At 50.1% G+C, this 26,271-nt stretch overlaps 1 protein-coding gene and 1 long non-coding RNA gene across 8 annotated transcripts in view; one reads left to right on the forward strand and one right to left on the reverse strand.

The window, feature by feature from the left end:
• Positions 1-26,271, reverse strand: part of STIM1 (stromal interaction molecule 1) — an 81,590-nt gene that overhangs the window by 25,860 nt on the left and 29,459 nt on the right. For 6 of the 7 annotated variants that reach the window (XR_014684931.1, XR_014684932.1, XM_084493733.1 and 3 more), the window contains exons 2-5: positions 23,434-23,567; positions 15,804-15,918; positions 12,389-12,500; positions 11,013-11,128 (exon numbers count right to left, since the gene is read on the reverse strand). Coding sequence is in view for 5 of the 7 variants with exons in the window: in XM_084493733.1 (XP_084349859.1) it covers positions 11,013-11,128; positions 12,389-12,500; positions 15,804-15,918; positions 23,434-23,567 (477 nt within the window). In the remaining 2 variants the exon portion in view is untranslated. The remainder of the gene's footprint in view (positions 1-11,012; positions 11,129-12,388; positions 12,501-15,803; positions 15,919-23,433; positions 23,568-26,271) is intronic. The other variant, XM_084493735.1, reaches the window with a different exon arrangement.
• On the forward strand, positions 16,412-24,375 carry LOC311421664. The gene is made up of 2 exons (XR_014684950.1): positions 16,412-22,245; positions 23,263-24,375. It is a non-coding gene; the product is annotated as an uncharacterized lncRNA (long non-coding RNA).

Below are 26,271 nucleotides of genomic sequence, written 5' to 3' on the forward strand. Positions count from 1 at the left end.
AGTATTTCAAATGTAGAGCAGAAAGGCCTCCAGGGCCTCAAATTCATCTTTGCTACCTTCAAATACAATTAGCAAACAATTTTTGAAAGAAAAAAAAATCCTCCCTCAAAATGACAAAGCAAATTTAGGGCTTTCACTTCCCTTCCTTTTAATTTGTGCAAGCATTTAAAAGCTTTCCTAATGCCTGGGTGTAAGCATCATCCCTGCACAGCGCAGGGAGAGCCGTCTCACTGGCCTCCAGTCCACATCGGCGTTTATCTGGTTACAGCCACCGTGATCTCTGAAAGATCACATCGAGTCTCTCATTGGTGTACTGAAATATGGTAGAACCCCCAAACGGGCAGTAAGACAAAAACTATGCAGAGGCAGAGCAGTTCCTTCAAATGGGAAGGATGAGTATGTGACTGCTCTGTTTCTGAGCAGGAAATTCATACATTCATTTCTCAGAGACGCTCCCTGCTCCGCTCAGACAGCATTTGTGTTCTCCGTAATTTTGTGAGGAATCCAAAGAGAGGCTACAGAGAAAGGCGTAAGAATCTGTTCTCTTTTTCTCAGGAAACTCAAAAAACGGTAAATTTGTAAGAGAAGCAGAGACTTCATCCGATAAGAAGAGGTCTAAACACATCTCTCAGGCTGCTGAGAAATAATTTGTGTCACGTCTCCTGTCAAAACCTTTCATAAAAAGTTTTTCTATATAAAAATTACTTGTCATTTAGAGCGATGAGGAATCTCTTACCTGAGGCAGGAACAATATTTATTGTACCCCAGAATCTCTTTACGCCCTAGTGAAATCAGGTACTGGTACAGGAGATGTTTGCTCTAACTCACGCCTACGTGGCTCCCAGTAAGCCTCTATTTTAGGTCAAGACACGCGATCCAGAAACAACAGGGCATGGAAGAGACAAAGAAAACAAACACTGCAGGTATGCAGGAGACGATGAAAAAGCAGCAGAGGAGGATGTTGAGAGCTTTAATTGGGAGAAAAACACAGCTGGGTCTGGCAGACCTCAGGCTGGGGCGGGGATGGAGTACACCCAGAGCCCCACGCGTCTCTGTAAGTGATGTGCCTGTGATTTGGTAGCAGAGAGAGGATGGTCGTGGGGACTGGAGGAATACCAAGCACAGAAGGCACGTTAGGCCAACGTTTTCCTTTTCCCATCCTGAAGCTGTGATGTAAATGATGCAGGGATTCGTCCACATTTTGGTTGCAAGCCACAGATAAAGAATTCCAGGAGCATGAGGAATACAAACACAACCAAACATGCACCAAGCACCGGGCCAAGATGAGTCACTGCCAGTCTCAGGCCATAGATCAGCCTCGTGTGAAGGCAGGCACAGCCCTGGGCTGAGGAATAAGCCTGGGATGGAGAGGACAGGCACGGGTGCAGGCAGGTGGGGGGCTCAGAAAAGGCCTGGACCCCAGGGAGCTCCAGGAGCAACACGCCAAACCGTGCCACCACGTGGCGTTCTGGGGTCTGCTGGGTCTGGCATCTCTACAGGACAGCACTCCACCTGAGTTCTTGTCCATGCAGTCTGAAATAGGAAGGAAAGGCCACGATCACCTGAAGCTAGGTTCAAAGCAGAGATAGAAAAATAGCTATTTATCAGTAGTAAATATTAAATCTGCCGTAAGGAAAAAAGCCTGGTATTAGACCTCATCTTTCTGATTTATTTTTTAAGCAGAGAACTACTGACACGTGCCTGAAGCAGGAAAGATGAGGCTTTTAACAAGGGGTTTTCCCACCAGCAGCAGATGACAGATTTGTGTGCCCTGACTCCTCTCTGACCGCTTCATAAGGGATTCGTTACATGGACCTAATTACCAGTGACAGAGGGCAGTGACCCGTTACTGCTCTCCCTGCATCCAAGTGCTGGAGCCCGACCCTGCTCCCGGTGTCACCACCTATCCCCTGGCCCTCTCCGGGCACAGCCTCTCTGTGGGCCCTCTGCAGCTCCCGTCTGCTGAGCGAAACCGGCCTCAAAGTGCCTCGGTGTAACGGGGTCATCCTCGCCCGCAGAGACCATTTCTGGAGTTACTCACACGGGCTGCTGGCATCTGCGGCTGGTAGGAACTGCTCAGGCTGAGAGAAAGCCAGAAATGAGGAGTGCACCTCAGCCAGGGTGAGGGATGTGTAAAGGATGGTACCCTGGGTTTACAGAAATATCCAGGTGTGACACAATGCATATTCTGCATGTAAACACTGAGATTTCTGGGGCAGATGGATCGCCTGAAGAGCACAGGACAAAAGTGCAAACATGACACGAAAATCTTTAATTCGTTTAACTTATTTATGTAAGTGCATTTTAAGAGTAAGAGGAAAAGATGCACAAAAAACCAGCTTGCAAGCTCAGGCCATTGCCTTGGTGGTACCGCTACGGACAGAGGAGGCACCAGAAACGGGCAGAGTTTCTGCAAGCAGTAAGGGCACTGGCTCAGGACACAAACTGGCCTCCCCCACTCTATCTGATAGGTGTTGTCCAGTGAACATATGAAGGTCATACAAACCCTGGGTGATGCAGCACATCCAACTGTGGTTTTACTAAAAAGTGAAGCCGTGACTGGAGATGCTGCCCTGGAGAGAAATGCGAAAGCCAAGGGAGCCCCGGTCCGCAGGCTGGCGATACAAAGGGTGTCCCAGCTGGAGCACTGGCTCTCGGGTATCGCCGACCAGAGCCCCCAGCTGAAACAGATGGATACCTGAGAGCATTCCCCTGTACAGACCTCCTGCTCTGTCCTCAGCGGGTGTTTTTCTTTCTGGGTGTGGGCTGATGAAGGAAAGTGCTTGCACTTTCCTGGAAACTGGCGCTTGCAAGCAGTCGTGTTCCCAGCCTGCTGCACGTGAGACACGAACCACTTAGGAATTTCCAGCAAAGGAAATTTAAGCAACCACCTTGATCCTGTCTCTGCAAGAGGCTTGGGGCAAACTCAGCTCATCACCCCAGCTCGGCTGCGGCAGCAGCAGCAGGAGCTCACTGAATTACGGTACCTGCACTGCTCAGGTCATCTCTGTGCAACCTTACACCGCTTTGCTCCACTTTGTTCTTCCTGACCAACTGTTCAGGCTGCATTCAACTTCAGCGTGGTGACGAGCAGCATGTGAGGCTAAAGCTGGACTGACGGCCGCGGGCACGAAGCAGCAGCAGGCGATGCAGCGCTGCTGCCCCCGTGGAAGCCCAGGGGCACAGGCACAGATCATGGACACAACGACACATCTCACCTTGTGCTGCTTGCTTTTTTCCTTTTTACTGCTCTCATTGTAGCCTGCTATACTTGAAGCTAAGGAAAAATCACCTCCCATTTGTCAGAAGATTAACAGAATTTCAGCAGAAACGGATTAAATAAAAATCTTGGCTTAGCAATACCGGTACAGCTCATGGAGACGTGTATAACCCCCTGCCTTAGGACAATTTTTTAAGTAAGAGTGAAATTTCCCTCTGGAATGCAATGGTTAATCTATTGCTGGAAAGTATCAGTGCCACCTGTCACCTGAAGTGTTTAATCGATGAAGAGCAATGCCTGGTAGCTATTGCTCTGCCCAGCCCACCAGCACCTGACTGCAGTATTAATAGCTTTAATTTGCTTAAACACACAAACACCACACGGGTCTCTGTAGGTACATAAATGGAAGAAAGAAGAGGAATAATGTCCTTGTTCCAACTGAACCATTCAAAGGAACCGTGGGACGTGGCCGTGCCAGCAGCCCTGCACCCAGCTGATGCGGGTCATGGACAAGGCTGCTCCAGGAGCCCCCCGGGGTGGCCAGGAGGCCATCCAAGCACCTTCCCCCCTTCTGTGTCACCTAGTGCATCACCTAACGTGCCACAGAAGAGTCCAGTCATTCTCTGAAAACACTCACTTGTAAATTCAACGCTAAAGAAATAAACAAGACTCGCACTGGCCCCGCTTCCCATTCCGGATGGATTATCACAACATCCTCTTCCTAAGAAGCAGCTCCTGGCAAGTTGCTGCACATGCATCACTTCAGATCCCTCTTATTTCGTGTCGTGAGAAGACTGCCTGGGCGACTCGTTCAGATAACTTGCTCTCTGCCCTCGCACAATGCTCGAGCTCTCCTCTCCTTTGCAGGTTTCCCCCCGTTCCCACTGCCTGTTTTGCCCAGCTAGCAGCTCTGCTGCCTTCACAGCCGGGCAGCTCCAGCCTGCCTTAGCCCGGGGTGCTGGGTGCAGCCCCGTGAGACACCGACCAAACCCAGCCCCGACCAAACCCAGCCCCGACCAAACCCAGCCCCGCTGACTCACAGCCTCCTCCTGCTGCCAAAGCCACACCACGCAGCCGCCTGGCAAGCATCCTTCCTCTCCGGCGGCTTCCAGTGAAGACAAGCGTTAAGGAAACAATAGGGAAAACTCAGCTTGGATGTAAAAGTTGCCTTTTTGCTTCCTGCAGCCCTGCAAGAATGCAGGTTCACCAGAACTGAAGTCCTCATTCCTGGGAAGAAGTGTGTGGGTAACGACGAGCACTGCGAGCAGGGCCGGGGCCACCAGCTGGGATGGACATCCCGGCCACTGCCTCTGAGTGGTTCAAAGAATGGTAAATAAAAACCCAAATCATCTGAAACTTGATTACTTTACCCCAGTTTGTGCACTCTCCTACTCTGTGACAGATCCAGCCCGTGCTTGGATTCAGCCCATCGCCCCGCAGACCAGACAGGCTGCAGCTTCCACATGGGCTTCAGGAGGGGGGAAAGGACAGACGTACAGCTGTTACATTTTGTACTGACGCTCACAAAAAACAGCGTTTACCACAAACTGCCAATTATTTTTCCACAAATGGAGTTCTCAGTACCATTAACCTACTCAAAAATGAAGAGCATAAAGCATATTCACTAGCTATTGTTGCAACTAAGTGGGGTTTTCCCGACAAGCACTTCACCAAGTCCCTTTCCAGGACGCACATTGGTTTGCTGTGCACAATGCCACCCCCTGCCACCAAACCACACCAAACACACAAACCCACCCATATTCCCCAAATTGCTAGCAGGAGTGCCTGGAATTTAGCAAATGAACGATTATAGCTTCCAAACAGCTTAAGCTGCATTTTAGTAAAACCCTTGGAGGGGCTCTGTCGGGGTCTCCTGGAATCGCTGCCGCGGGGGCTGGTGGCTCACCAGGGGGGACGGGACGGCTGCAAATGCTGTTTCCTTCCAAGTGCCAACACAGCAGGAGAAGATGCATTCAGAATCGCAGTGCCACGTCCATCTACTTCACTACAACCTCACCTGCCTCCAAAGGCGTGTGCCTGGCTGCTCTCAGCCACAGCTACGTGAACCACAAGACTGCCTCACCAGCACTCAGCTCACACACACTGCTGCAGCCCCACGAAATGCCCAAGGTGCTGGGATCACGCTTGGTTTGATCAAACTGCTCCAAATCAGGTATTCCGTGCCAGAACACCTTCTGCTTACTGCCTTTCTGACAACTCTGCTTTGCAAAGGCATTAACTACCCCAGAGGAACGTGACTTATCCCAGCACAGAGCTGCCCGCGCTGCCCGCAGTTTCTGCAGCCGGTTTCTGCGCGCAGACAGACCCCAGGCTGCGGTGCACAGCGCTGGGAAAGGCACAGGGAGGTGGTGTGCTCCTTCTCCAAAGACCTATGCCAAACAGAAGAGGTGGCATTTTTCACATTTAACATCACGTTAACATCACGTTTTAACATCATTTTAGGTTAGATGTTAGGAAGAACTTCTTTACCGAAAGGGTTGTTGGACACTGGAACAGGCTGCCCAGGGAAGTGGTGGAGTCACCATCCCTGGAAGTCTTCAAAAGACGTTTAGATGTAGAGCTTAGGGATATGGTTTAGTGGAGGACTGTTAGCGTTAGGTCAGAGGTTGGACTCGATGATCTTGAGGTCTCTTCCAACCTAGAAATTCTGTGATTCTGTGATTCTGTGATTCACCCCTGGTTCCTGCACAAGGCTCACGGATCGGTTCCTTCGGCCGTGGCTGGCAGCCTTGACACAAGCACCCGCCAGGCTTGGCGCCCGTGGGCACCAGTGAGGTGTCCCTGCAGCACAGGATCACCCCTGAACGCTCCATTTTCTTGTTTTTATCTCACCATAGCAGGACTTTCTGCTGTCCCAGCTATTTAGCCTGTCTAACACCCCGTGGCAGAAGCCGACCGCGTAGCGAGTGTCTCGAGCAGCTTTCAGAGCTGAACCTCAGCTGCCAGACAGCGCCAGGAGCACCACGAGTACAAACACTGCAGGGTGAGCAAACGGCACCGGGGACACCAGTTTCTGTGCTTTTTTAATTTTTATTTGTGGGAGGCAAGGAGGAAGCACAGACACCGTTTTGCCAAAGCCCACAGCAGGCATGCAGGTGACTGCAGGATGATCATACGCTGCGTTGGGTTTGCAGCGCTGCCGTGTTTTAAAGAAAAAAGCTTAGCTTCTGACCTTGCTACTTTAAAGAAGCAAGGTCAGAAGCTAAGCAATAGTAAAAGTGTAAGAGTAACCTGAATTTTTTTGAACCAGAGACCCACCATGAATGACACAAATTCAAAGCCTCAATTTTTAAACTGAAAGTTTCCCAATGTTTTGCTTTGGGAATAAAACCCAGCTGGATTATTGGAAAAACAGCAATTTTAAAGCAACTTACATTAGCACTGATAAAAGAAAAGAAATCTACACTCCACACCAGTTATTTATAGTGAAATTGAAGTATCAGAAAACATGGGAATTACTAATTTTTTGGTTCCTCTGTGGGAACTAATCAGATCTGCGATGCAGCCTGCCACGTGCAGAAGCAGATGTTTTCAGACAACACAGAAAAGAAGAAAAGCTCAGGCTGCAGCTGCTTGAGGGACAACAGCATAAAACCAAGTACAGAACACACACCTCCTTTAAAAACCAAGCTACCAGTCTTCTGCATTTCCCTGAAGGCACTTGGCATTCGTGTCTCTGTCTGTACCAAGACTGGGACTTTCCTCCAGTACTGGAACACTTCTGTTTGCTAGTGGGCTCACACCAGAATCGGGTAAAGAACCTTACACCTTTGAAAGATTTGCTGATTTTGAGGACAATGGGATGTCTGAACACCAAGCACACCCCCTGGGTTTTTAGCTTCCTAGCTATTGTTAAAAAAAGCCACAGCTTATTTAACAGGTGCTTGTCACATGGACAGACAGCCCCACTGACTGACAGCGCTGACTTGTGAGCAGAAAAGTCACTTGTGAAGTGTCCTAATGGGACAAAGCTGCTTTTCTGCATAGGTGCAGGAAATCCAAACACAATCCATTTAACTGTAAATATTTAAAGAGGATGGTAAATCTCACAGCGATAAATCAATCTGCTATTTGGTTAAGAAATTCTATTGCTTTAAACAAATAATGTTTAAGCGGGTCTCGAAGTACTTGTCAAATACTCTTCTAATCACAACAAACAGAAACAAATCAGCCACACCAAGCTCTACCAACGGACACCTGGCTTTGTCCACCCCCGAGTGGACACCAAAGAAATAAACACTTACTGAAAAAAAAAAAAAATAAAGTAAGTTCATCCAGAAACCTGCAACGAGTGCCACGTCCTGTTCGGGTGCCCATTGTCCGATCCAAAATCACACCACGGTGGTGCCTTGGGCAACGTGAGGAGACAAACAGCTGAGTCTGTTACTTGAGAGTTAAGAAAAAAAATCTACATTCACTACTCACAAAGAAAACCCTATGGTTTTACATTTCACTGCTTGCTTCCTTAAATTCTCCTCTCCTGTTTCACCCGAAGTTGTGATATTTGGTCCTGGATGCATTTCTGAACTAAGGAACAGGAAAACGAAGGAACACAGACACAGACTCGATCAGTTCATCTCGCTTGGTTTGTAATTTCACCACACTCCTGTGCGATGGATTAATTACAGAGCTGTAGCCCTGCAAGCGAGCAGACCTCTTTGAAGAGAGGAATCATACGTCTGGAGTCTGGCATAGAAAATGAGCCTTCGTGAGACCACAGGAGTCTGCTGATCAGCAAGCAAATTGGCCAGGCACGCATCAGCTAAGTGGTGCTGGCTGAAGCCTCTGCTCCAAACTACAGGAGACATCAGAGAAGTTTTTAGCCTCAGGACGAGGAAGTCTTCCCGACTTTATGGGGCAGAATGAGAAACAGTGCCCTGGTACTTGGGCTGGAATCCCCCCTGGCAGTGAGACGTCTGGATTTGTGAGTCTGAAGGAAGCAGCCGTGGTACTCCAAGCTGGGCTGGGTGTATTTATTACTTCCTATGCATTGCAGGTACAAGAGCTGCTTTGGGAGAGAAGAGAAACCCTTAAGGTCCTGTACCTGTGAGCCACATCCTGCTGCTGGGAGCTTCCCTTGCAGCGGCAAGGAGCAGAGGAGACCACCTTCACCGACCAAACAAAAAGAACAAGAACTGGAACGTACCTGAAACCACTGAATCTACTGCTGAGCCAGAAGAGCAGCTTCTGCAGCTTAAAAGGTCGCGGAGTACTTCCTGAATTACTGCTGATTGCTGATGGCTGCTGAGAACTGCTGCCTTGCAATCAATTTCTCAAGAAATTAGTTTTAGATAAGTGAGTTCTCACCATAATAAACCAGAGACAAATCCATTCAATTAACTACCAACTAGCAAATATTGCTGTCTAAAAAGCGTTAAATCCCTACATCAGCTAAAAGCTTAAAGGATTCACATACCTGATAGGTACTGTACTGGGTTTACATGAAAGGTTTTGGTTGTGGGGGGCTGCTGTCCCCCTGCACCCATGGGTCCCACACGGAGCAGATCTCCACGCTGCAGCCCCCCCATGGGTGGACGAGCCCCCGGTGGAGCAGGTGGATGGGGTCTGGGGGGAGCTGCCACCCACGCGTGGGGGCCCCGTGCTGGAGCAGTTTGGGACTGGGGGATGGACCCCGTGGGACGGAGCCGTGTGGGAGCAGTTCTTGAAGGCCCTGAAGGATCAGTTTGGGAAGGACGGCATCCATGGGAGGGACCCCACGGGGAGCAGGGGCACAGAGGGACCGTGAGGGGCGGCGGGGATGAAGCCTCAGGGACTGACCGCAGCCCCCATTGCCCGTTCCCCTGCACTGCTCCGGGGGAGGGGGTGGATGGGGGGAAGGTGTGCTTGGTTTGCTTTTAGTTTCTCACTGCTCTAGCTTGTTAGTAATAAATTTTGTTAATCTCCCTGTTCTGAGTCTGTTGTGCCCATGACAATAACAGTTGAGTGATCTCCCTGTCCTTATCTCAGCCGTTGAGCCCTTTCCATCGCATTTTCTCCCTTTTTTTCTTTGAGGGGTAGGAGTGAGCAAGTGGGGGGGAGTGAGGGAGTGACCCTGCTCCAACACCGACCTGAAGCACGCCAAGTGCTGCTCACCACGCGCTGCAACCTGCATGACCGGAGGCTGGTGTTACAGTGCCATGGCGGCACGCAGCAGTACCTCTAACACAGGGAGCAGCCGCTGACCTGGAATCACTGAGAGCAATTTACTCTGCCATTTCCAGAGCATCTTGCAACTGCCTGGCAGGTTCCTGCTCCGAGCCCTGCCACTGCCAGCAGGAACAACGCAAGGGCAGAGCTGGGGCTGCCCCGTGCCGACCGAGAGGCCTGTGACTGAGAAAGGAAACCGTCCCCGAGGCAGCATGTGTTTTGTAATGACTGCGAGCGAACACGGCTGGCTGTGTAACCTGCACGGCTCATTCAGTCGGCTCCTGTCTCCTCCAAGCCTCATAAATTTCACCCAGTTTACTTCAAGCAGCTGATTTGCCCAGGATTTGCCTTGCTGCGCTGCCTCTCGGGAGTTTGGACACAGACTGAAGACAAGAAGTGATGGCACCGGCTGCACCAAGGGCTGGACTTTGGAAGCACCTTATCGCTTCTCACCGGCCAAAAAAAATCAATTTCTCTGTGAGGTTGTTAGCGTCTCCACGTTGTGCAGAGCCAAGGTTCATCCTGCCTGCTACTGCTGACTCTCTGGTGCAGCCATCCTCGCTGGCACTGCCAACAGTGGGCAGTAGCAGACGCTTAAAAAACCACAGAAATAACAGAGGAAGTGGTATTTCTGATGGTGTGTATTTCCAGCTGCCAGCAACTGAAACCATGGCAGTTCCTGAGCCAGAATTTGCATCCAGACTATTGTATTTGCATTGTATTTGTATTGTATTGTATTGTATTTGGTGAGAAAGAACCCCTTTGTATTCATTTTTGAAAGCCTCTCACACAGGGGGTACAAGATGACTAAAAGGGAAAGATAAGCACTTTGCAGGAGGGCTCAGGACGTGTGCAGTCAATACAGGCTGCCTTAAAAACCCATCACATCTGCGTGATGCCAAGCAAAACAGGCCCCTGATCAAGCAAGGCTTCAGTTTACCTCACAAAAGCATCAAAAGCTAAAGAGGAAAACATGAGTAAGTGGGAAAGACACGAGAAGTACATGTAATAAAGAGACGGCAGACATGAGGCAGACAGAACGAATGCAAAAGGAGCACCCCAAGCTGTGCTGAGATAAACATCAGAGCGCTCCTAGATCATCAACAGAAGCCTGTAATCAGCATCAAAAGAACTCAGTCCCTTGCTCTCACTCATCCTAAACACTGCTGTTCTGCTGGTTTGGAGGAGCTCTGCAGCCAGGACCCGGACAGCCTGCACTTGCACCTGAAGGCAGCTGCTGCAGGTGGATGCAGGTGGCTCCCATCCACAGATGTTAACACATAGCTGCAAACCCCACCGCTGGGCCACAGGGCCAGCACTGCAATTAAGGGAAAGGATGGAAAGGTTTCTCCTACAGACACGGGAGATCCCAGCAGGAAAATGCAGCCCATGCCTGCAAGAGGCCCATCAGACAAACACAGCGCTTGGTGGCAGGATGCCTCTCCGGCTGCAGAGCTGCTGGGTTACACCAGAGGCAACCTGTTGCTGTGTCTGGCTGATCATACCAGCAACAATTTAAACAGCATAAACTCTGGCTCAGGTTGATATGTATCTTTGCTGTTTGATGCTGAGCAGATACCGTTCCTCTCACTTAACAGCCGCTGAGGTTTGCAGTGTTACTTACAGAGAGGAGGCCCAAAGAGCACAGTGTCAAGAGCTTTCAGCTGCAGTTTCTGCCTGTGGCTTCTGTCTGTCATTTTCAGAACAGTTCCCATCATGGTAGCGTTGTTTACAGCTAGCCTGTAAAAAACAAGAATGAGGCATGGTCATATCCATCTGAATTAATGACTGCCCATAATTAGTGACATGGAAACTACAGGAGGAGAAATGTGATGAACAGGACCAATAAACTACCTGCTTAGACCATCAGGACAAAAGAAATCCCTCGAATAAAATTGTTTCTTATAAAGAAGATCTGTATCTAAGTGTTAAACAGCATCATGGCAGTGTTTAAGAAGCATTTGGACTGTGCTCTCAGCCATATGGCCTGAGTTTTTGGGTAGACCTGTGTGGAGCAAGGAGTTGGACTCGGTGATCCTTAGGGGTCCCTTCCAACTCGGGATATCCTATGATTCTACGATCATCTTTGGCTTCAGTTAGAGAGGATAAAAAAGTATGGCCATGCCTATTTTATTTATCCTGACAACCTAAACTACTGACATAATTAATTTATTAAATCAATTTCCACTGATAGCCTTTGACACCTGACTATAGGAACATACTTCTCACACAGAAGAAACCTGAGCACACACCTTGCACTGCCTTGAACACCTTTTTTTTTTTTTTTTTTAAACTTATCCGTCAGTTTATAGGTTCCTGTACAGAGAGAATAGCCTTTACCCAAAAAGCTGCACTCAGATTTTTCAAGTTTGTCATGAGTTTAAGCCACTTTACAGCCAGCACTTCTCTTGAGGATCTTGTGGGTTTGAAGTCTCCTTTGCTGGAGCATCAAGAGGCATGAATTAACAGCACATACCAGTGTAGGGTGGTGCAGAGACACACACCTAGCCCTGAGCCAGTGCCCCTGAACTTCTTCTAGATGCAACCCAGCAAGCAGAGATCATCCCTTTGCTGAGGATGATGAACAATGACAGAGAAGCCTGGTGACCTCCCTGGGATTATGAAGGAAATCTGTGGCAGAGCCAGGATGTCACCTAGATCTGTTTTGCTCTAGCTTAGGGTTTTAGCTCTGAAAACACAGCTCGGGCATATGCAGACTGATGAACTCTGGTCCCAAACCAGCACAGACAGCATTTCCAACCACACCGCTCAAACTGCAGCCTCTCCTTTCACCCACAGCAGGTACCTGCCCACTTACAGCTAAATCAATCCCTGCAAAGAACACTGCAGCAGAGCCAAACCCTCCAAGTGTAACTGAAGCGGAACAGGAATCCTACGTGGCTCTGCACACGCAGATGAACTGCACACGATGTTACGAGCCACCTCAAGTCTGTTCTTCTCCCTGGCATGCCTCCCACAGACTACGCAGTGAGCACTGACCTGGGCATGGCATGTCCACTCAGCTGCAGCTTTCTGAAGGTCTCTTCGTACTGCGGCAGCTCGACATAGGTAATGAGCCACTGAACCACCTCGTCAACCGTCCAGTTATACACTGTGGGTAGAAAACATGCAAGCAGCTTAGGATTTTTACCAAGCAACTAAAATCATCAAGTCAGCAACAACAGCATAACCAGTTACTTCCCCGGATACACCTCTTCCTATTGCCTTCAGCAAAGGGAAAACATTTGTAGAGTTGAAACAGATACCTTCCTACAAAACAAGCACAGAGTCAGCATCGGAGGCCATGAGATCTCAAGGGCTGTTATACCAGGAATGTACCAGTGGCTGATATCCTCTGGGAGCCGCAAAGTACACGCAGGTGGTAAGGGAAACTGCTTAGCTTTCCGTCATCCAAGTGATATTGCTGCTGTCTCCTAACTGCCAACAAAGCACGTTTGTCCAGGGGAACCTTTCTGTGCAGTGCCCTCACCTGCCTCGTGGATTTCCATCATGCACGGTCAGCCTGGGAGCCCTGCTTTGAGGGGCTTAACATCAACACTGAGAGACACAAAAAGCTCAAATACCAGGATAACAAAACCATTGGGAAGGGAGCTTCTGCCTTTCCAGCTTAGTTTTGCTGTACTTACAGCAGCAACGTGAAAGCAAAGAAAATCAGGCAACATAATCTTACATTGGGGTTGTTATTTTGCAATGCTTTAATTTATCAGCTTCTGCCTTTGCTGAGCGTGGGCTGAGTTCTCGGGGCATTTACCCAGCCTCCAGCAGCTCACAGAGCTCTGTGCTGGACGCCCACTCTGCCGGTCACTGCCTCGCACCCAGCCCAGCGTCCTCCAGGCTGACTCACGCACGGTTTCCAACAGCCAAGCGGAGAAAAGACCCATTTACTACTGGCTTAAAGGGCTGTGTCAACACTGAACTCAAAGCTTCGTGGCCCCGTCTTAAATGTCAACAGTGATTTGCCCCACAAATATGAGAAGCATCTTCCAAATCACTCCAGCGAGCTCGGTGCCTCCAACAGCAGGATGACAGAACCGACGGGACGAGAGCCAGGAGTTCAGCAGAAGACAGCAAGGCTTCAGAAGAAGGTATAATCCTCACGTAAACTTGCAAAATGATTCATAGGTGCATGTTCGGAAACGCAAAGCTTTAGGAAACTCCCTGTAGTTACAGTCCCTGGACCACAAACTGTGGGAAACTCGTTTTTGTGGCCAGAAGCAAGACGTGAAACTGAAGCTGGGAGGGAAAGCGGTGCCTGTGGCCGTGCCCAGCGCAGCAGGACAGCCCTGCTGCACCCACAGAGCCCCCCAGGCCAAGGGGCAGAAACTCAAGCAAGCTCTGAAGCACCTGGGCACCCTGCTAGCCCCATCTGCTCCACGCTGGAGGCCCCCAGAGGGTCCTGCTGGGCTGCACGGCCACGGCAGGGGCATGATGGCATGCAGTCTGCCGCGTGAAGAGATGGAGGCTGCGCCTGCTCTGCACCCTGCCCGCAGGCCATCTCCTGCTTCAAAGAGCCCCATGTACCGAGGGATTTATATAAATCAAAGCCAAGCTGTTGTAAAAGCACCCCAACCTTTCGGAAAAGGGATGTAGGGAATGGGCACACGTGTCCTGGACGTGCCTCGAGTGCTGTGTCAATGCTGCCCTTCGCAGCCGCACAGAGCCCTGGCCTTCTTGCCAGCTTCAACTGTTTTACAATTCGCTTTCAAACGCCCGGATTAGTCTCCAAACGAGACCACTTTTGGAACCAGTCATTAATTTTATCAGCCAGATACGCAGAACAATGAGAAAGAAAAGCAGCGCGCTAATTACATCCCCCAAAACAAGAGCCGTACCACAGGAGCTGCACGCAGAGCAATGCCACTTCCTGCACTTGTCAGCAACAGGAAGAGAGCAAAAGCAGCTCCGCAATTAAGGGACCCGGGGAGTATCCCGGGACGGTCTCCTCCATCCCCTAATGGCTTCTGTGCTTACCCAACCAACGCTGAAATGCACTTCTGGCAAAGTCATCTGTAATCAGCCGCACCACAGAGTGAATATTTCTGACACAAGGCTTCCCCTGAACACAGCAGGCAGAGCGATTCGGGAGCGTCCTGCTGGCTCCAAGAGGCTTGGGCAAGAATTTTAACCACGTGGCTGCGCATCTCCGGGGGACAGGGAGTCTGGATAAACAATGCCAGGGCCGTGCCCAGAATCCCTGCACCTTCAGACAGCCCTTCAAAGAACGTGGTCCTGGGACTGGGAGAGATGGTAACGTGCCTCCAGCTGTACCTACACAGGGCTTTGAAGGCACTGAGCACATCCCATCCCCGCGTAATTTAAAAGCTGAGGCTGACAAATCACATGCAAATGGTACTGGACACGAAAGAGAAATGGAAAACTTGATAAATTCATCAGAAGACTAAAAGCCATTTTTTCAAGCAAGAGGTGTTCATAACATTATCTGATCTTGGAGGACAGAGGGAAGGGAAAAGACTGCAGGTGAACTGATCAGCAGCAATTAAAACTATCAGGAAAAAAAAAGATGTTCTCAGTCTTGAGAGCAGCAAATAGAATACTGAATAGAAAAGGACAACTGAGGAGCAAAATGCAGTCACTGGCAGAAATGGTCCATGCCACAGATCACAGGAAACCCCCAGTATATCAAGAATAAAAGTTTCTAACACAGAAAGAAGGGGGAGGGGTGAGTTTTAAGATTTCTCAAAGCAGAAATTCTAAAATTCTGGTCAGGAAAAAAATGAAAGTGAAATTGTGCCAAGAAGTCCCAGTGAACCTAAAAGCTTCTTCAAAATTTCAGAAGTTTTAGGGAGTTTCCCACCAGGGACTGAACTTTCACCACCTCCCTGGACTAAGCTGCTGCGAAGAACAAAACCATTTCATGAGCTTGCAGCTTACATCTACATCGAATGTATTTATGTACACTTCAGCATTTTAGGATTTTATTCTACCTTTTTTTCACTAGTTTAAGGAGCATCTCAAGTTCAGCAAATTTCTTCTCAGGGAAATACAATCTGTAGAAAAACTCCCACACAGCTCTATTTAATATGTAGGATGTTATTACCCCATAAAACATCAGCTGAAACTAGAATTTAAAGGAGAAACTGGAATAGGGCAGTATTTGGCTCTATTTTAACACATTTATAGGGGTAGAGAAAGAAAAACAATTTAGACTTTTATGGCCATACTCAGATGCCAGCATTAACAGTTGGAAAGAACCAAGAGCAAAAAAATGCAGAAATGCCCAAAAGAAGGAAGCTGGAAAAATAACTTAGAGAAGGCAGCAAAGGCAGAATAAGAGTATTTTCCCTGCAATGTACACACAGCCCTTTGTAGCAAGGAGTGTGTGTGTGTGGTTATTTAGGTTATTTAATTTTGCTTGTGTTTTTTATTTTTTTACCTTCAGATGTCTTCCAGGCCTTCCAAAGATCTTCCACGCTAATGAGCTTGTCTTCTCCATGGAAAGTGCTGTGCTTGACCGTTGGGTCATGGTAATTCAAGTCCTCTCTCAAGAACTAGGAGAAGAAGAAAGAGCAGGATTATTCTTCAATTCGTCATTTAGACAACAGGAGAGTTAAAAAGTATTTCACCTTACAATTACTATTACATCCCCATGTTGTCACGGAACACTTTGTGTAGCAAAGCCCTACAGCTCTGGGTTGCAGCACCTCAGGCTTTATTCACTCAGACTAAAACTACATCATCTGCCTGGCTGAGTTGCTGTGAGAAACACTGCCACTACTGAACACCTGCAGCTTGTTGGAGCTGCATGCATTTATCTCTACTTCCAGTCTCACGGTCGCATTTTGCCTCCTTTTTCGTGCTGGGGAGGCCGCCCCTGGCCTGGAGCTGGTGGCGAGAGCCCAGCAGGGCCCCGAGGTGCGGGAGGGCCTGGAGCACCTCTGCCGTGCTCTGCCACGGCTTCTGCAGTACCTCTGGCATTTGGGAAGACAAGTCAGGCAATATCCAGCAAGTATTTATGTTAAATTAATATTGCATTGACTTTAATACAGATAAACACAGAGTACCAGAATAACATGACCTGTGCTGTGGGGATTGCAGACTTTTCTCCGGATTGTAACCGCTCCCAGAATTCAGCTAAATGGTAGAGTGGAACCGACTTGACGTCAGTGGGGTAACAGTGAAAATAAAATAATTATTATTACTGGATGGGATTTGCAACTCCAAACGAAAGCTGAAGCCCGTGCTGTCCGCAGGGGCCGAGGTGTGTTCCCTCTGGAGGCTGCAGGGAGGGCAGCGCCTTGCTTTTGTGGAGGCAGCCTCCTGGTCCCCGCGGGCTCCACTGGTTACAGCGGGCTTACCGGGACAAAGCAGCTCCCAGCACATTTCCTGAAAAGTTAAGTCCAGTGGCTTACTCTATTAAATGAAAAATAGTGAAAAAAAAGGAGACTGCGGTGACGTAAAGGACAGCCCACGAGCTCACTGTGCCGGTGCTTGCAGCCTGCTTCTCCCAGTCCCCAAATGCTCCCGGGCGGTTTGTGGGGTCAATATTTGCCTTTTGCTTAAACCGTTCTCCATTTCCATTTTTGCTTCCTGTACGTTAATACGGTGCAACCAAATCACAGGCAAAACAGCAACAGCCATGGAAAAGACGAGTGGCACCCAAGGCAATCAGGTGTCAGGAGCGGTGAGGGCTGCTGCTGGTGCTGCTGGCTGGGCCACTGAAGAATATTTGTGTCCTGTCATCGCTGTCTGCAGACAGATCAGAGCTCACTGAGGGAGCACATCCCTCACAACAGCGTCTTTCTTTTGTTCCCATCCTCCTCGAATCTCAGGGGAAGATGGGGCAGAAACGGGAGACACCAAGAAAAAGTGAAGAAATTCATCAGAAAAAATGGAGTGGGAAAATCTAGCAAGGTTTGGGACGGCACTCTGGGTAGGAGGAGTTCAGGAGATGGGAGGCAAGCACGAGTATGTGAACACGGAACAGAGGGAAGGAGATGGCTCACATCCCAGTTCCTCGTATAACAACTAAATTAAAAGACAATTTCACATGTAAATCCCTACCTGCACTCACTGACTCACTGTGTGATTACCAAGCAGATTTCTGTTCACGTTTTTTTTAAGGTGAGGAGTGTAACAGAATTATTTCAAAAGCTATCTATGCATAGAGAGATTGTATTTCAATAGTATATTGGATATTAAAAATATCCACAGCAATTTTAACCTTCTGAACTCTTCACAAGCCCACTCGGGGCGCTGCCAATGCCAGTGCCAGGTGTCTGTAGCTGGAGCCTCTCGGCGATCTGCCCTCTTCTTTCCAGCTTGCAGAAAGCATTAAACTCCCCAAAAAATAAAAATAAAAAAAAAAAAGCTTCTTGCAGAAGCGTTAGCTCCCCTCCCACGTTGTCACGGAGCACACAGGACACCAAACCCTCCGGGAAGCTGCAGCACGTGCAGCCCAGTGCAGCCGGGCCCCGGTCTGCCTCCCGCTGCTGTGACCTACAGGGCCGGCAGCAATGTCACCCGGCGTCACACACCGGGTGGCTGCGAGCTCCCACCGGGACGCGGGGATCAGCTGCCGCTCTGTAAATTTAGCTCGGGGAGCACAGGGAGGGAAAGTGATCCCTCCCTCCCGGCTCCCTGCAGCACCCGGCATCCGAAGGAGCCCGCGGCACGCTCGCGGTGCTGCCAGCGCTGGGATGGGAGTCACAGAGGGGCATGGGGTGGAAGGGACCTTAAAGACCACCCGGGCCAGCTGCCTGCCCCAGGATGAGGGGATCCACCTCTCACTGGATGCAGGATGCGGCCACTGCCCCCTCCAACACGCTGTTCATGCCATGCCTGCACGGCTGGGAATGCTCAGGGAGCGGCGCCGCATGCACCAAAGCCCAGGGAAATGCCAGGAGCAGCTTTTCTCCGAGTGTCTTCTATGGAAAAGATAAGAAACAGAAGTGCAAACAGAGCAAGTCAGCCAGAGCTTGCCTCGACTGGTCTTCTCGGAGAGCTGGTCCTGCCTGGCGACTGGGGTCTCTGCAGGGCTGCTGGTGTCACTCGCTGTCTCCAACCCACGTTAGAAAATTGGAATATTTTCAGCTGTAGCGGGTACGACAGCTTCTGACCTGCTAACTCCGTATCCAGCAGCATCAGAAATGTTCTGAACACGGTGCTGAACGTGACTGCTGCACCCACCACATGCTGCCAGCCAGCACAGGTAAATACGAATAAATACAGCTCCTGCTCTGCACGCTGACGTGCCCACAGCTCTCAGGGCACTTCTCCCACCTACTGCATGAACAGTTTTCTAGCTGGAAGTTGTAAGGCTCTCATTTTTTCCCCACCAGAGAAAACTCCTCAGAGATTTCACACCCACAGACAACCGTCCCGATTACGTACACGATGTGCATTTTAACACGTGTATGTGGAATAGCCGTGGGATACCCAGATGGCCAAACACCCAGCGCAAGGACCAGCACACAGAATACCAACCTCAAACCCTTACAGAGCACTGAGGACACGCTGCTGGTGCTGTCCCTGGAGACCCAAAACCCAAAGTCCTGGACAAGTGTCTCTGGGTGGCCCTGCCTGGGCTGGGGCTGGAGCAGGCGACGTCCAGAGGGCTGCTCTGTGAACGCAGAGGCCAGGAGGTTTCTCACCACGTTCAGCGAGACAAAACCTCCACCATCAGGTGGAGGACCCCCCAAACACCAACTACAGCACCTTCTGAGGGTTATGGGACCTGGTCAGACACCCGTGTTTTAATTCTCCACCAGCTCATTATTCTCCCCTCTAAAAGGGGCAGGGATCTGGGGCTGCACGGGTTCTTTGGTTCACACAAGCCCCTGGTCTCGGAGGCTGAAAGCACACCCAAAACTCAGCAGTTCCATGCAGAATGATTTTCTGGAGATTAGCCTTGTGTTTTCTAATCTGCAGAAACCCTGACTGCCCTCAGGACCCCTATGTCTCCTCCCCAAACCTTCAGCCCCCTCCCACGTTCCCAAATCCCACCAGCTGCACAGGGCAGGGGTGCCCCACGAGCACCAGCTAAATGAGTGTGTGCTACGTGAGCAGAACAGGCTAACAGCAGAGCTCATGCAGCGTGCCCCCAGGTTGCGTGAGATTTTCCAGTCTTCTGAGCTCCTGATTTTCACGAAAAGTTGCAGGAAACTTCTGTCTTCAAGACCTCTTTCTCACTAACGTGCCTGAAGCGAGACAACAGATCAGAAATTATGAGGAGCTGGGGAGTGACAGAGCGGTAACAGAAACCCTGTTTCCTTAGGAAACCAGGCTAAAAGCGTCGGAGAGAGCCGTCGATTTAAACCTAAATCAGAGTAGCCCCTAAACAGCCGGAGCTGCCTTTTGAGTGAGCGTGAAGAGCAGAAATAGATCGCTAATTAGAAGATCTCCCCACGAGGGATAGCTCTTTCATTTTAATTGAGGCCACTGATGTCATCTTAAACTTCATTGAAAATTCAATCCAGAAAGGAAAGATGCCGCGATGGTTTAAGGACAGCATGAAGCTGTTGGACGAAATCTCACGCACCCTACCTATAATTAGAACAGCTTAAAGATAAACTTATCATCTGCCTCTCACTCCCTTTCTGCACGGTCTTAACCCAAACACAATATATCTGTAACTTATCCCGGAGAGAAAGGGCCAAAACAACAAGCCCAAGGTCAAGGTTCCCAGCTGCAGCTCTCACCACGAGCATCCCTCCTGGTGCCACACGGCACAGGCCGAGGGACAGACCTGGCCCGGTGGGCAGCATTGCAGCACGAGCCCTGTGCTGTAAGGGCTGTGGGACCTCTGCCCTCCGCTGGAGCTTGCAAATGCTTCTGGAGAACAGGTGATTAAAGCCAAGCTTCAAAATTACCTCAGCCTATCCTCAACAGAGGAACCTTTTTTTTTTTTTTTAATTAAAGCATTTGACATAAGATGAATCCGAAGGAGAAATGTGGTTTACCAGGCAACTCGTCCAACTAAGCTCAGCAGATCCCTGCAGGAGCGACCCACCACCAACACTGCCCCAGAACGACACGAAGATGTCAGCTCATTTTGTTCTGTCTCAAATTCACCCGTAAAAAAATAAACCCCAAGTATACAAACCCCCACGGAGGGGAGCCTGCCCAGAGGAACTATTTGTGGTAGGGCACATTCTTCCAAACAATATCCCCAGCAGCTGTCCCGCAGCCAGAGACGGGGCTTTAAAACACGGTTACAGGGACAGCGAGCGGCTCCGGCAGGAGCAGGCTGGCCAGAGAAACCTCTCAAAATGTGACCTTCGGGGGCTTCAAAGCCTTCACAGCACGGTTAACTCAGCGCAGCTTTAACGTCAGCACAGGTCTTGAGCTCAGCAGGGGTGAGGCTCGCAGCCCCAGCACCGTTTTGCTGCCTGCACACACACACACGGGCACTCCCAGTGCGCCGCACGCTCATCAGCTCTGAAAGGGAAGCCAAGGAAAAAGATCTTCAGTCCCCAAAAAGATGCACCTGTGTGACGTCGGCTAGGTTACGCTGTGAGGCACGCAGGATTTTGCAATTTTTCTCCCATCATGAAGCCAGACGTGAGAAGCACCGGGGAGCCAGAGGCACGGCCCTGCTGCAGCCGTGACGGGGATTTGCTGACTCTCTGCTGAACCCACGCACGTGTCCCCTTGCTGCGTGGGGCCCGGGCTGGACAAGCACCAGCAGTACGGCACAGCAGCACCAGGAGCTACCTCAGCTCTCCTTGCACCACGTCTGAGAAAGAGAGCACGGCCACATGCACGGCCACGTGCATCCCCTGCCCTCCAGGAACCCCTCACAGCTCCGTGGGGACAGCGAGCTGCAGCCCCTGGGCGAGTGGCTGAGCGAAGAGCGGCCTCGAGGGAAAACACCACGTTTTAGGAAATGCAGTTCAGAGCTTTTCATTTCACACAAGCGCAGCACCGCAGCTCTTCATTTGCTCAGGAAAGCTTTTCATTTGTTGTAATTGCTCCACCAAGCAGAATTTAGGCAGAGGAAATGGCACCGCAGCACGGGAACAATCAGCCGAATCCACCCAGCAGGAGCACTCCACTGGCTCCCCGTACGCGCTGCTTTCAGCTCGAGGCTGCCGTGCTGATTCCTGGGGGACTGCAATCCTCCCAGGAACAACAGGGGCCTCGTCACGAGCAGCTTTGCCCACTGCTAAATGAGTTCAGGTGGCAGGTTTCACCTCCCTGGACTTCCATTTCTGCATCTGGGAGCTGTGAATAACGCGTCCTAGAGGAAGGCTTCTGGAGGACGGTGCAGCACTACGCAGGTGCTGTCGTTGCCTCCCTTTTGACACATGCATCAGAATGAGAGAAGAAAATGAAAGCTGTGGGTCCAGAAGCAGCGGGCTGCGTTTCTGTAAGCTGTCTGAGGGTCCTCAGGTTCCCCCAGCGCCAGGAGGTGCAGCGCATGCCCCAGGAGAGCGGCGGCACGGGGCTGCCAGGCTCACCACCCGCGTGCTGGGTACCGGGCCCAGCAGTGGCCCCTGTTTCCAATCCTTCCACGGCCAAGAATTCGGATCATTCAGCAGCCCTTGCTCCCAGCGCAGCCTCGGTCGCGTGCCATGGACTTGGCACAAGACGTGTGCTGCCACCGTTCAAGAAGCTCCTGCAGCCCTCGAGCCAGACATCGTGCACCTGAGCCTTGCGAGCCACCCCTGCCCAGCCACTGGTTCTGCAACGGATCGAGGAATTGGGAAAACGGGGATCTTGTGGCTGCCAGGTCACCTTGGCAGCCTTTGTTCTTTTAACTTCCAACATTTGGAAGCCCTGAGCCTCTTGAACGAGCATCCACTGCAGTTTGAGGAGACACTACAGATAGCAAAGCTTTCTCTTTTCAAGTAGTCACTCTTTCTATTGTCACTAAGGTAGGAAATTTTTTTTTTTCTCTTTATTAAAATTATCAGCTAAAATTTCAATGACCAAGACAACAAAAATCTGTTTCTTTTTTCTGCAGTATGGACAAACGTGCTGTAACAGTTTCAGGTGGGTTGGTGTGTGCTGGGCCTGGCTGTGCTGGAGTTATGCTCCCTGCAGCAGCCACGCAGCGCTGTGCCCTGCACGTGCAGTTGCACAGCCCTGGTGTCCCAGCGCTGCTGTGCCTGCTGCTGAGCAGTGCTGGCACCGCACCAGGGCTCCTCCGACCCCCAGAGCCAGCAGGGCCGGGGAGGGGACAGCACCAGGCAGCCGACCTAAACCACCAAAGGGATGTCCCATGCCCTGTGGTCTCACACACAGCAATAAGAGGTGGGAAAGGGGAAGGAGAGGGGGGAGTCCCGTTGTGAAGACGTCTGTCCTCCCAAACAGTTGCTGTGAATACCGGGGCCCTGCTTCCCCGGACATGGCTGAACGTCGCTCGTTGATGGGAAGCAGAGAGTAATTTCTTTCCTCTCTGTGTTTCCACACAGCCTTTGCTTGTTTTTCTTTCCCCTCTTCCTTTTCCCTTTAATTAAACCATCCTTATCTCAACCCCTGAGTTGTTTTTTTCTTCCCAGTATACTTTCTTCTCTCCCTTTCGCTTTGAGGAGGGGAAGTGAGAGAGCAGCTGTGGGGGAGCTCAGCTGCCCACCTGAGCAAAACCACCACGTGGTGAAATAATGGAGTAAATACTAGAATGGGAAGGAGACAGCAGCCAGCATATTTGCTCATCGATATGGCAAAGAGAGGCTCGATCAGAATCAGACGGGTTTCCCAACTCCAGAGTTAAAAAAGAAAGCAATGCAATAATAACCACCACATAAACAGATCTACCTGTCTTTCAGCCATGGAATAAATTGATAAAAGCTTGTATATAAAACAAAAATCAAGTGGCTAGAAACCCCTAACACAGGAGAGAAGTCATGCACGCTAAAGATTACAGTACTGCAATACATTGTTTGGACCAGGAACTTGGATCACGATGGAACATTGCTTCCTTGCCAGATCAGATGGAAAGGACAGCCAGCAGCCTCCAGGCACCCCTGCCACATTAACACCGCCCGTAACAGAGCAGCCCTCCCGGGCCCTGTACGGGAGCAGAACTATGTGAGAGGACAGAAAAAGGGCTGAGTACGAACCTCATCACTCTCCTCCACGTCCACGTTGCCATTGGCATCGTCGTCCATCTGCTTGTGTATGTTGCGGACAGCCTCGAAGCTGAGCTGCTCGTCCTCATCGTGGCACAAGGGCTTGTCGATCCGGCAGAATTCTGCTGAGGGAGAAAACACCAACATGATGTAGCCTGTACCAAAAACCCGCCGCCTTGTTTGCTCATTAAACATCTGGCGTTTGGAAAAGCGTTCCCTGAACCCTACCCAGTATCCCTCCTTGTCTCACGTGGAGGCTGCCAGTGCTGGCACGGCGTTTGGGAGCAGCAGTTGGACGTTTATGCAATACGCCAATTAAAAAAAAAAAAAAGTTCGCCTTCTTCCTGATTATGAAATAGATTTTTCTGGCTTGTTTTCACATATTTTTCCACGTTTCAAGATTAACACCGCATATTTTGCTACATGCCTGAGTCCATGTGAGCACCAGTCAAGCTTGGCTCCCCCAGCCCATCTATGGTGCTGCTGCGTGGCGCTGTGTGACTCACTGCGACGGATGCACAAGCACAGGCAGCGGGCACCAAAAACATCCGCCAAAGGTGGGGTCCCCAACGGCACGTGGTAAGAAAAAAGCCTTCTGCTTCACAGAGGCTGCATGGATTCACTCTAAGTAGATAATGATTACGAATTATCCAGCGGTGACTGCTCGGAGATCAATGGGAAATCAGTTTAATAGCTCTTGGCCCGGCTCCCATTAGAAGCTCTCATGTTCCAAAAATCAGAGCTCCGAGTGAATTCCTCAGAATTTAGGCAGAAGAGCCCAAATGACTTAGAGCTCAAATCTCATTCCAACTCTGAAGATGATCCTTTCAAGACAAGACAAGCTTATTTGTGGGAAAAGTCACATTTCCTGCTGCTGCTACACATTCTGTATCTACTGCCAATAAACAAACCCTCACTCAGCTTGCTACCAAAGATTTGGACGGTTCTGTCTGTGACATCCTCACACAACCAGCAAGCAGTCAGACACACTACTGGTAGGAAAGACTTCTGAACGTTAAATTCACCTGAGCTTAATTTTTTATTTATTTTTAAATCCATGTGATCTGGTTTGCAGATGACACCAAGTTGGGGGGAAGTGTTGATCTGCTGGAGGGGAGGGAGGCCCTGCAGGGGGACCTGGACAGGATGGGTCGATGGGCAGAGGCCAAGGGATGAGGTTCAGCATGGCTCAGTGCCGGGTCCTGCACTTTGGCCACAACAACCCCATGCAGCACTATGGAGGACAGAGGCTCAAATGCTGTGCAGAGGAAAAGGATCCGGGGGTGCTGATTAATGCTCACCTGAACACGAGCCAGCAGTGTGCCCAGGTGGCCAAGAAGGCCAACAGCATCCTGGTTGTGTCAGGAGTAGTGCAGGCAGCAGGGCCAGGGAGGTGCTCGTCCCCCTGGGCTCTGCTCTGCTGAGGCCGCCCCTCGAGTGCTGGGTTCAGCTTTGGGCCCCTCACTCCCAGAAGGACATCGAGGTGCTTGAGCGGGTCCAGAGAAGGGCGACGAAGCTGGGGAAGGGCCTGGGACACAAGTCCTGTGAGGAGAGGCTGCGAGAGCTGGGGCTGCTCGGCCTGCAGGGGAGGAGGCTCCTGCTGGGGCAGGGGGCGAGCAGCAGCACCCAGGGGTGCCCCCAAGCAGGCTGGGATCCTGTTATCGCCCCGATCTCCACGTGGAAGCACAGAGCCTCCCATACGGAGGACACCAGCATAACACCAGCTGATATCGTGTGTGTTTCCAGATCTCACAGAGAAACCCCATCCCTCATCCTCTCTGGACTGGCTGCAGAACCAAACCACACCTCGAACCCAGGCCAAACCACTTACACAAACACAGCCCCCGCGGAGCTGTTCCAGGAGCACGTTTTGCTCCTGCAGACAGGTTAATGTTAGAGGAGAACTTGTTGCCTCTGCAGAATGGAAAAAAAGGAACAAGTGCAGACCGTGTAGATTAAGATAGCAAACAGAAGCACACAAACTTATGCAAATACCATTGTTTTGTCTTGGCTTCTCTAGAATTTCACATATCTATGTAAGACCAGACGATCAAGCCAAGCAAACTGCAGTTGACTCTAAATCAGCTACTGAAGTACCTAAACTTAGTGCAGGTTCAGCCGTGAGCCTACTCATTCTTAAATATTTCTAAGAATTCATTAAAACAAACACACACACACACACCTAGAAGCAGAATAGCATACGTTACGGCTGTTTTCCTACCGTAACTGTTGATTTTCTGTGTCTTATGTTCCTACACCAAATACGTGTCTCACCACCAGCTTTATTAGAGGTACGCTCCCCCAGTTAGGAGACAATAAAATACGGTGGCTTTAATTTTGAGGAACATAAGCCAAGGATTCAGAGTTAAAATTAAACTTTCCTTATTTGCAACAGTTTAAATTATGTACTTTATATTCTGCCTAAAACAAAACCACTCAAGAAGCACTTAGATGAACGTCAGAGCATTATTCAAATCAGACCGAATTCTTACATTATGGTTGTGACCCTCATTTCTGATGTCTTTATATATACACATACAAACAAATGTATTTAAGGTCTTAGCTATCAGTCTTGCACTAGTGTTTCGAATACTGAATTAATTCAATATGCAAATGCATAATACAACCACATAACGTATTTTTTTTTCTGGAAAATCCCTTTTCAAAGACGGTCAGTAGACCATCCCCGTGGGCTCTCCAGATGGCGTCCCTGCAGGCAAACCACCAGCAGCCACGGCCACAGGTTCACCGTGACCTACACCTTCAGTTACGTGACCTACACCTTCAGTTATGCTTCCAAGCAGCACAACAACTCCCCCCCCAACAGGC

This window comes from Aythya ferina, assembly GCF_964211825.1.
Source record: "Aythya ferina genome assembly, chromosome: 1".
Classification (NCBI taxonomy): domain Eukaryota; kingdom Metazoa; phylum Chordata; class Aves; order Anseriformes; family Anatidae; genus Aythya; species Aythya ferina.